The following is a 12123-nucleotide window of genomic DNA, read 5'->3' as shown; positions in this document are numbered from 1 at the left end:
ACAGTGTATATGCATTTTTCTTAATCTATGGCAATATTTGGTTTCTGGACTCACACAAAAGTATTCTAATCTAGATAAATTACAGATAAAATGAATAATTTAGGCAATATAACCTTAGAATATGTCTTTATTATGAAAATAATGCATGTCCATTAGGAGAAATGTTGGAAGTACAAATAAGCAAGACGAAAAAGATGAAAAGAAATCATTAACAGCAAAACCACCACTAACACTTAGGCATTTCACTCTTCAGGTCTTGTTCTGAGCATGCTAATGCAACTAAACAAATATGCATTTTATAAAGGTGAGGATGTAGTATACATAGTTTGTAACCTGTTTTACAACCTAAAAAACATAGAGGTAGTACATTTCCATGTTATTTAATATGAGTGTCCCCAGATACCAATATTCATGCCAACTCCTTAGGAATTATCATGTAGCTTTCTAAACATTCTCTTCTTTTAAATATTTAAACTGTTTACAAGTTTTAACTGTGAATATTTCTTTCTTTCTTTTTTTAATGATTACCTTCTCTTTTATTTATTTTTTTTCCATTTACTTTTATTACTTGGAGGCTAATTACTTTACAATATTGTAGTGGTTTTTGCCATACATTGACATGAATCAGCCATGGATTTGCATGTATTCCCCATTCCGATCCCCCCTCCCACTTCCCTTTCCACCCGATCCCTCTGGGTCTTCCCGGTGCACCAGCCCCGAGCACTTGTCTCATGCATCCCACCTGGGCTGGTGATCTGTTTCACCCTTAATAATATACATGTTTCGATGCTGTTCTCTTGAAACATCCCACCCTCGCCTTCTCCCACAGAGTCCAGAAGTCTGTTCTGTACATCTGTGTCTCTTTTTCTGTTTCCCACATAGGGTTATCATTACCATCTTTCTAAATTCCATATATATGTGTTAGTATAGTGTAATGTTCTTTATCTTTCTGGCTTACTTCACTCTGTATAATGGGCTCCAGTTTCATCCATCTCATTAGAACTGATTCAAATGAATTCTTTTTAGTGGCTGAGTAATATTCCATGGTGTATATGTACCACAGCTTCCTTATCCATTCATCTGCTGATGGGCATCTAGGTTGCTTCCATGTCCTGGCTATTATAAACAGTGCTGCGATGAACATTGGGGTGCGCATGTCTCTTTCAGATCTGGTTTCCTCAGTGTGTATGCCCAGGAGTGGGGTTGCTGGGTCATATGGCAGTTCTATTTCCAGTTTTTAAAGAAATCTCCACACTGTTCTCCATAGCGGCTGTACTAGTTTGCATTCCCACCAACAGTGTAAGAGGGTTCCCTTTTCTCCACACCCTCTCCAGCATTTATTGCTTGTAGACTTTTGGATAGCAGCCATCCTGACTGGCGTGTAATGGTACCTCATTGTGGTTTTGATTTGCATTTCTCTGATAATGAGTGATGTTGAGCATCTTTTCATGTGTTTGTTAGCCATCTGTATGTCTTCTTTGAAGAAATGTCTGTTTAGATCTTTGGCCCATTTTTTGATTGGGTCACTTATTTTTCTGGAATTGAGCTGCAGGAGTTGCTTGTATGTTTTTGAGATTAATCCTTTGTCTGTTGCTTCCTTTGCTATTATTTTCTCCCAATCTGAGGGCTTATACTTTAGTATAAGTATACTTATAGTTTCCTTTGTTGTGCAAAAGCTTTTAAGTTTAATTAGGTCCCATTTGTTTATTTTTGCTTTCATTTCCAATATTCTGGGGGATGGGTATAGAAGATCCTGTTGTGATTTATGTCAGAGAGTGTTTTGCCTAGAACATTTCTTTAAATACCTTCATACAGATGTGCTAGAACACCTGACTACATTCATCATTAAAATAAATTATTTGAAATGGAGAAGTTGAGTCAAAGTTTTAAAGATCTCTGAGTCTTGCTAAATTGCTGTCCCAATGACGTGTGGGCTCTACCACCAGCAGGAAAGGGAAATGACTGTGTCTGCACCAACACTGCATGTTGTCATTGTCTAAAAATTGTTGCTCTGATAGATTGTCAGTGTTTTAAGTTGGACTTTTAAATTATTTGTGAGAATAAACATTTTTCATATGTTTATTAATCTTTAATAATTCAGTAACAAACTTGAAAGAGGTATCAGATGTCTGGTAGACTAATTCCCAATGCAGCCATAAGAGAAGCATATACCAGCCGTTATCTTGAATAAATCCTATAGGCTGCACTCACCATTGTACAGATAGCCTTCTCTGTTATTGAACCACTCTTCATTATAAAATGACTCTAATGGTAAGTCAGACCTATCCATCTGAACACACTCTAATCCATCTTTATTCTTATGCTAGGGCAACAAAGAGCACTCTGTCTTTGGAGTGCTCTGGAGCAGTCCATCTTCTATGATCTGACACATTTTTCTTTGGCTACCATTAAAAAAATATTTATGGTGAAAGGATTATTTATTAGAAGCCAGGGTAAGATAATTAGTTGAGATATGAAACATACATTTCCATTAATTTCTCAGTTTAGTTCAGTCACTCAGTTGTATCCAACTCTGTGACCCCATGAACTGCAGCACGCCAGGCCTCCCTGTCTATCACCAACTCCCGGAGTCCACCCAAACCCATGTCCACTGAGTCGGTGATGCCATCCAACCATCTCATCCTCTGTCGTCCCCTTCTCCTCCTGCCCTCAATCTTCCCCAGCATCAGGGTCTTTTCAAATAAGTCAGCTCTTCGCATCAGGTGGTCAAAGTATTGGAGTTTCAGCTTCAACATTAGTCCTTCCAAAGAACACCCACGACTCATCTGCTTTAGGATGGACCTGTTGGATCTCCTTGCAGTCCAAGGGACTCTCAAGAGTCTTCTCCAATACCACAGTTCAAAAGCATCAGTTCTTCTGTGCTCAGCTATCTGTATAGTCCAACTATCACATCCACACATGACCACTGGAAAAACCATAGCCTTGATTAGATGGATCTTGTTGGCAAAGTAATGTCTCTGCTTTTTAACATGCTATCTAGGTTGGTCATAACTTTCTTTCCAAGGAGCAAGCGTTTTTTAATTTCATGGCTGCAATCACCATCTGCAGTGATTTTGGAGCCCAGAAAAATAAAGTCAGCCACTGTTTCCACTGTCTCCCCATCTATTTCCCAAGAGGTGATGGGACCAGATGCCATGATCTTAGTTTTCTGAATGTTGAGCTTTAAGCCAAGGTTTTCACTCTCCTCTTTCACTTTCATTAAGAGGCTTTTTAGTTCTTCTTTACTTTCTGCCATAAGGGTGGTGTCATCTGTATATCTGAGGTTATTGATATTTCTCCCAGCAATCTTGATTCCAGCTTGTGCTTCATCCAGGCCAGCATTTCTCATGATGTACTCTGCAAATAAGTTAAATAAGAAGGGTAACAATATACAGCCTTGACGTACTCCTTTTCCTATTTGGAACCAGACAGTTGTTCCATGTCCAGTTCTAACTGTTGTTTCCTGACCTCCATACAGGTTTCTCAAGAGGCAGGTCAGGTGGTCTGGTATTCCATCTCTTTCAGAATTTTCCACAGTTTTTGTGATCCACACAGTTAAAGGCTTTGGCATAGTCAATAAAGCAGAAATAGATGTTTTTCTGGAACTCTCTTGCTTTTTCAATGATCCAGCGACTGTTGGCAATTTGATCTCTGGTTCCTCTGTCTTTTCTAAAACCAGCTTGAACATCTGGAAGTTCATGGTTCACATATTGCTGAAGTCTGGCTTGGAGAATTTTAAGCATTACTTTACTAGTGTGTGAGATGAGTCCAATTGTGCAGTAGTTTGAGCATTCTTTGGTATTGCCTTTCTTTGGGATTGGAATGAAAACTGAACTTTTCCAGTCCTTTGGCCACTGCTGAGTTTTCCAAATTTGCTGGCATATTGAGTGTAGCACTTTCACAGCATCATCTTTTAGGATTTGAAATAGCTCAAATGGAATTCCATCACCTTTACTAGCTTTGTTCATAGTGATGCTTCCTAAGGCCCACTTGAGTTCACATTCCAGGATGTCTGGCTCTAGGTGAGTGATCACACCATCGTGATTATTTGGGTCATGAAGATCTTTTTTGTACAGTTCTTCTGTGTATTCTTGCCACCTCTTCTTAATATCTTCTGCTTCTGTTAGGTCCATACCATTTCTGTCCTTTATTGAGCCCATCGTCTTATGAAATGTTCCCTTGGTATCTCTAATGTTCTTGAAGAGATCTCTAGTCTTTCCCACTCTATTGTTTTCCTCTATTGTTTTGCACTGATCGTTGAGGAAGGCTTTCTTATCTCTCCTTGCTATTCTTGGAACTCTGCATTCAAGTGGGTATATCTCTTCTTTGCTTTTCACTACACTTCTTTTCACAGCTATTTGTAAGACCTCCTCAGACAGCCATTTTGCTTTTTTGCATTTCTTTTCCATGGGGATGGTCTTAATCCCTGTCTCCTGTATAATGTCACGAACCTCCGTCCATAGTTCATCAGGCACTCTATCAGATCTAGTCCCTTAAATCTATTTCTCACTTCCACTGTATAATCATAAGGGATTTGATTTAGGTTGTACCTGAATGGTCTGGTGGTTTTCCCTGTTTTCTTCAATTTAAGTCTGAATTTGGCAATAAGGAATTCATGATCTGAACTACGGTCAGCTCCCAATCTTGTTTTTGCTGACTCTATAGAGCTTCTCCATCTTTAGCCAAAGAATATAATCAATCTGATTTCAGTGTTGACTATCTGGTGATGTCCATGTGTAGAGTCTTCTCTTGTGTTGTTGGAAGAAGGTGTTTGCTATGACCAGTGTGTTCTCTTGGCAAAACTCTTATTAGCCTTTGCCCTGCTTCATTCTATACTCCAAGGCCAAATTTTCCTGTTACTCCAGGTGTTTCTTGACTTCCTACTCTTGCATTCCAGTCCCCTATAATGAAAAGGACATATTTTTTGGGTGTTAGTTCTAAAAGGTCTTTTGGGTCTCATAGAACCATTCAACTTCAGCTTCTTCAGCGTTACTGTTCGGGGCATAACTGACTAAGTTTTTATGAAAGAGAAGGCACACTTACTGATTCTTAAATATATAAGATTATTATGTTCTAGAGTCCATATTATTATTAGAAGGGAACTGATATTTAGTATTATTTAAATGCTGTTGATTTTCTAATTATCTGCCAGTAGAGCTTATGTGAGAAAATAGGAGTAATTGTAAATATAAATAATTTAAACATAAGATAAAAAAAGAATATTAGAACTGACTGCATTCACATGTACTTAGTCGTGTCCAACTCTGTGTGACATTATCGACCGTAGCCCACCAGACTTCTCTGTCCATGAGATTCTCCATGCAAGAATACCAGAGTGGGTTGCCATGCCCTTCTCAAGGGTATGTTCCCAATCCAGGGATCAAATTCGCATCTCCTGAATTGGCAAACAGGTTCTTTACTGCTGAGCCATTGGAGAAGCCCCAGAACTGGCTTTTGGTAATATTGGAACACCTAATTTGAGTGGTAAATATTGTATTAGTCTGTCCTAAAGTGATAGTAGTCAATACTTATTGAGCTCTCACCATATTTCAAGCATTGTTCTAAGGTTTTTATGGTTTAGCTCATTTAATTGTCGCTATAATCCTTGGTCATGTATGGGCGTGAGAGTTGGAGCCTAAAGAAAGCTGAGCGCTGAAGAATTGATGCTTTTGAACTGTGGTATTGGAGAAGACTCTTGAGAGTCCCTTGGACTGCAAGGAGATCCAACCAGCCCATCCAAAAGGAGATCAACCCTGAATATTCATTGGAAGGACTGATGTTGAAGCTGAAGCTCCAATGCTTTGGCCACATGATGTGAAGAGCTGACTCATTGGAAAAGACCCTGATGCTGGGAAATATTGAAGGCAGGAGGAGAAGGGGACGAGAGGATGAGATGGTTGGATGGCATCACCAACTCGATGGACATGAGTTTGAGCAAGCTCTGGGAGTTGGTGATGGGGAGGGAAGCCTGGTGGGCTGCTGTCCATGGGGTTGCAGAGAGTCGGACATGACTGAGCAACTAACTGAACAGAAGTGAACTGATAATCCTTGGTGGTATTCAAAATTGTAATCTCCAATTCATGACTAGGAAAGCAAGACAGAAAAAAGTTAAGTGACTTACACAACCTGTAAGAGGTGAGCCAGGGACCCCAAAGTAGGCTCCAGAGTCAATACGCTTTGCTGCTGCTCTATTCTGCCCATGCAACAATCAACATGTGACGGTATTGAAATGTTGTTGGTCTCTGAGTCAAGTGATCAAATGTTTTGTTGAGCATCTGCTCAACAACAGGGTAAGCAACTACTCTGGGCACCTTCACTTCCTTTAATGCCCAACAGGGCATTTGGGAACTTGTCACTCATCATTCCTCCCTTGTACATCCAGCACTGAGAGATGGGAAATATGGTCTTTCCTTCTCATGGAATTGATGGCGAGGATGCCAGAGTCCATAGTAGGCTCCCATCTTGCATCACCCCATTTGACATTTTTTCAGAAGTTTTAAGCTCTATCTATGCTCTTTATTAGCTTCCCAAGTAGAGAACTCCCAGTCTAGTGGTAAAGAACCATCCTCCCGCTCCCAGCCAATGCAGGAGATCCAAGAGATGTGGGTTCAATTCCTGGTTCAGGAAGATCTCCTGGAGAAGGAAATGGCAACCCACTCCAGTATTCTTGCATGGAGAATGCCATGGACAGAGAAGCCTGGCAGGTTACAGTCCATAGGGTTGCGACGAGTTGAACACGACTGAGGAGACTTAGCACATACACACATTCTCTTTATTTGGCTTCCCAGGTGGAGCATTGGTAAAGAATTTGCCTACCAATGCAGGTGAGGTGAGTTCAAACCCTGGGTCACGAAGATCCCCTGGAGGAGGAAATGGAAATCCACTCCAATATTCTTGCCTGGAGAATTCTATGGACAGAGAAGCCTGTAGCCCTGACAGGCTACAATCCATAGGGTTGCAAAGAGTCAGACATGACTGAGCATGCACGCACGCTTGCTGTTTATTACATCCTTTAGGTTCTTTGTATCTGTCCACTAGGAATAATGGAAACTTGGAAGTATTCACCTCTTTCCAGTTCCCTGTACATTTTCATAGTCACCGTTTTCCCAGAAGCCAAATGTCTTTGGAAACAAAGCAATAGGTTGGCCTTTGTGGTTTGGGGAAAAATTTGCACCTACTCTCAGTCTTTGGATGGGAAAGATTTCCTTTAAAAAAGTTATAATTTCAAATAATTTATGTAGATACTCCCCCCCAATCAAGGAGGTAGAGCTTAACTTTCCTCTTTATCTGCCTTCAGAGAGTATTGTGTAGGCATTTAGGGAAAAAGTAACTTTGCTGAGACCTGGCAAGCAACCTTGGCCAGGTGATAAAGTTTACATCAAACAGTGGTAAGTCAGGTCAATAGCATGTTTCCTTGATAAGTTGTGGGCTTCACTTGTGGCTCAGCTGGTAAAGAATCCATCTGCAATGTGGGAGACCTGGGTTCGATTCCTGGGTTGGGAAGATCCCCTGGAGAAGGGAAAGGCTACTCACTCCAGTATTCTGGCCTGGAGAATTCCATGGACTGTGTAGTCCATGGGGTCAAAAAGAGTCTGACATGACTGAGCGACTTTCACTTTCACTTTGATAAGTTGTAATGAACATAACACTTCACCTCTCTTATCTTTCTTCCAACAACTCATAATCCCCATCTAAGCATACGAGAAGCATCAGACAAACCCAAATTGAAGGAGACTCTACCAAAAAACTGACTGGTATTTCTTAAACCTGTCAAGGTCATCTAAAACAAGGAAAATCTGATAAATTGTCTTATACCAGAGGAAACTAAGTAGTCAGAAAAATAAATGTAATGTGGGATCCTGGGACAGGAAAAGGACAGTTGGAAAAACTGGGAAAATACTAATAAAATACTACTAATAATGTACCAGTATTGATTTTGAAATTGTGACAAATGGTAATATAAGATGTTAACAATAGGGAAAATTGGGTGAAGGGGTTCCAGAACTCTCTACTATCTTTGTAAATTTTTTGTAAATCTAAAACTACTCTACAATGAAAATTTTACTTTTAAGCTCATTTAAGTTTGAGAGATACAGTCAACTAGGACAGAGGAAAAGGAAGGAGGGAAATTAACATTTATTGAATACTATGATTTATTAGACATATCACTCAGCATTCATCCTTCTTACCTCCTTTAACCGCACAGTAAGAATCACATGCAGAGCAGGAAATTGAGGCTGAGAGTATAAGAAACATCTGAAGGTTCTATGAACAAGTGAAAATGAAAGTGTTAATCACTCAGTCATGTCCAACTCTGTGACCCTGGGGACTGTAGACTGCCAGGGTCCTCTGTCCATGGAATTCTCCGGATCAGAATACTCGAGTGGGTTGCCATTCCTTTCTCTAGGGAATCTTCCCAATCCAGGGATCAAACGCGTGTCTCCTGTATTGCAGGCAGATTCTTTACCATTTGAGGCACCAGGAAAGCCCCAAAGTTCTATAGCTGCTCAGTATGTAACAAAATTGGGAATAAAGGTTAGAAGGGGGAGTAATAATCACAAAGGGTTAAAGGATGCAAGGAAAGTAGGCAGAAGGAAGACGGCAGTTTCTGTGACTCTCAACAATTTTGTGAAAATAGGGATGTTTTTTGACCAGACACTTTCCAAGAAAATAATAATTTTTGGCAACATGGTTTGTAGCTGTTAAGGCTGAGGTCTATGACGTAAATGCTAAATATATTTGAAATCATTTCCTGTTTACTGACTGGAATTATATACAACCATGTAATGGTTTCACTTCCTGTGTTTTCTTGATAAAAACTTTTTCTGTGGATTAAGCTAATCTAAAGTTTTCATGTGGATTCATAAGACAAGCCTCAAAAATACTGAGGTTTTTTTTTTCTTTTTGCATTTTGGCTACCACAAGTGAAGATGCAGGCATAACAATGGATAAAAGAACTTTTTAATACGTAACACTAATTAGCCCATATCATTTACACATAGGGCAAGGATGGTGTGCGTTTCTGTGACATTTTCTTCTACATAGTTTTTTCTCTGACCTTCCAGGTTTATGATGACGGGACCTTTGCTTAACTGACTTCTTCTCTGTGACTCTTCCTCTTTTATACCATCATCTGGCTAGATCTTTTACTCAAAGATGTAACTTGATTAGTGCAAACAAATGTCACTACTTAAGTCCACAGGATAGAGATTTTTTTTGTTGTTGTTAAAGGTATATATTTACAGCCAGAAAGTGTCTGTTAATCCTTTGTGATTGATTTTTATTTCATCATAAATTATTTTCTTCCAGTGTCAGAACTTCAGAAGTCATAAACCTAGGTGTGAAATATATGGAAAGAAATGTTTATAAGAAAAAAACACATGACCTTTACAATGGTGGAATTATACGAAAATCATTCAGTAAGTTATCACTGTTGATATATTTTTATTATGTTATTATTTTATAGATTGTTATGAAGAAAACAAATAACTATGCTGTGTGCCATATTGGTGGTGGTGGTTTAGTCGCTAAGTTGTGTCCGACTCTTGAAACCCCTAATGGACTGTTGCTCGCCAGACTTCTCTGTCCATGGGATTTCCCAAGCAAGAATACCAGAATAGGTTGCCATTTCCTTCTCCAGGGGATCTTCATGACTCGGATTGAACCAGGAATGTTGGTATTCCTTAATAAACCTGAAAAAGGTCTTGTGATCTCCATTGAAGAAGGGAAGACAAGGAGGCTCAGAGATATTAAGTGACTTGTCCAAGGCTTCACAGTCAACAAGTGGCAGAAGTGTAAAGTCTAAGCCAGAAAACATGTGGAAAGTGCCCAGTACAGTTTCCAAAATAGAGTTGGCACTGAAATGTTAATTTTATCCCCTAAATGTTTAAAAGATAAAAATAAAATTACAACTTTTTTTTTTTTTTTTTTTGCTTTCAGAAAGCCCCAAACCACACAGAACGGTATATATATATATATATATATATATATATATATATATATATTTAGTTTTGGCAGACTAGATAAAGAATTATTAAAAAAAATTAATTAAAATAAAAAAAATTGTTATCATACTGAAGTGTATTATTTAGAAGAGTAGTGAGAATCATTCTGGAAGCTCCATGATATAACAAGAATATTTCACTCACTACGAATCTTTTGTCAACTTATGTTCAAGCAGGTGCTGCACTTTCATAGAGCAAATATGCTCATTTCTGTTGAAATTTTTGCCGTCAAAAGGTACATTGTTATTTGTTAATATTCAATGCATGTTTATAAACTAATCTGCCCAATAGGGGTTTTGCCAAGATTACATGAAACAATTATATGTGAAGCACTTAGTGCTTGGCATATTATAAAAACTCAATACAATTTTATTACTAATATTATTAATTATTTTTAGTATTATACCTTGGAGTACACGTTTTGGAATGAAATATGTTTGAGTAGATGTCCAAGGTCTGCCATTTACCAATGATACTTTACAGGTTGTGAATATTTCTCCTTTGGTTTGACATACACTGGTTCCCAAAGTATGTTCCCTGGTCTACCAGAATTAGCATCACTGGAAACTTGGAAAGGTAAATTCTGGGGCCCTATGCCCACCCGCTGGAGGAGGAAATGGCAACCCACTCCAACATTCTTGCTTGGAAAATCCTATGGACAGAGGAGCCTGGCGGGCTCAGTCCATCGGATAGTGAACAGTCAGACATGACTGAGCAACTAAGCATTCCCACCCAACTAAATCAGAAACAGGAGTGGTGCAAGTGGTTCATGCTTGAACAAGCCCCGCAGATGACTCTGACATCTGGTATAGTCTGAGAACCACTGACATAGCATACAGCTTCTCTCTGAGTAGATGCTGGTTATGAGACAACACAATAACAAAAGCACAGTTTTTACCTTAGAGCTAACAATCAAGAACACACAGAATCACATCTTTTTAATTAATTATTTTTTGGCTGAGCCTTGTGGCATGTGGGGTCTTAGGTCCCCAACCTGGGATTCAACCCATGCCCCCTGCAGTGAAAGCGTGAAGTCTTAACCATTGGCCTGCCAGGGAAGTCCCTAGAGTCATGACTTGAATTGAGTTTTTGTAGACTTCTATTCCATTTGCTAGGGACTTCCCCAATGACTTAGCAAGTAAAGAATCCACCTGCAATGCAGAGGTCACAGGAGGTTTGGGTTCGAGCCCTGGTTGGGGAGATTCCTTGGAGAAGGAAATGACACCCAGCCCAGTATTCTTGCCTGAAAAATCCCATGGACAGAGGAGCCTGGTGAGCTATGGTCCATGGGGTCTCAAAAAGTCAGACATGACTTTTTGACTAAGCACACAAGCTTTCCATTATCCATTCATCCCATGAAACAAAAAGAAAACTTTCCACTCTGTCCAAGACTGTGCTTGTAAAAGGCACAGTTACAAGTCTTCCTTCTCATTATCTCATCGTGTGCATCATAGATATAGTAATACAGCTCTGGTTTACATTATAGCAAAATGAAATTGTACCTGCATATTCAAATTCTTAGCTATGTTGTTAAATTAAATGCTGAAAAATAGGCTTCACCTCACAAAGCCTGCAATTTTCTTGCAGAAAAAAGAGAAACTGGAGCTTTTTCAAAATTGCAGAATACTCATTTTCCAGGGAAGATCACAAAAGAATACAAAATGAAAAATAAATGAGTGGGGAGTCTTGAGTTTCTTTTCGTCCCTTTGAATAAAAGGACCATGGCTTTATCTTGAACAGCTGTGTTTACAGGGTTTGCTGATCACTGCAGATGTGCCAGCTGAGTAAGAGGAAGGTTAAATTTTTTAAAAAAGAAGTTAACTTGGAAATGTGCTAGCTCTTTCTGAGGAATTAATGATACTGTACTTTTTTTCATCCTCCCTTAAAACCTGCTATTGTGAAGGCAGTTTTAGGTCATTAAGCATTGGAACGTTGAAAGAGCTGCCTGAAGTGAATAAACCAGCTTTTCTTCTAGACCCTGAGAAATACTTTAGGGAAGGCCCAGAGGAGCAGAGTCCCCAAATTCCAGAGTTTCCATCACTTTCTGAAAGTAAGTCCGCAACCACTGTACCACTTCCATCCTTTCTCCCCAGGAAACTCAACCAATTAAGAAAACAAA

The 12123-nt window shown here is 39.3% G+C and overlaps 1 protein-coding gene across 1 annotated transcript in view; it reads left to right on the top strand.

Moving 5' to 3' along the window:
* WDR49 (WD repeat domain 49) overlaps positions 1–12123 on the top strand; it is a 194823-nt gene that overhangs the window by 160391 nt on the left and 22309 nt on the right. The window contains exons 17-18 of the mRNA XM_061168263.1: positions 9310–9419; positions 11908–12054. Coding sequence (XP_061024246.1) covers positions 9310–9419; positions 11908–12054 — 257 coding nt within the window. The remainder of the gene's footprint in view (positions 1–9309; positions 9420–11907; positions 12055–12123) is intronic.

Source organism: Dama dama, chromosome 19 (genome assembly GCF_033118175.1).
Source record: "Dama dama isolate Ldn47 chromosome 19, ASM3311817v1, whole genome shotgun sequence".
NCBI classification, from domain to species: domain Eukaryota; kingdom Metazoa; phylum Chordata; class Mammalia; order Artiodactyla; family Cervidae; genus Dama; species Dama dama.
This window is presented reverse-complemented; position numbering and strand designations above follow the sequence as displayed.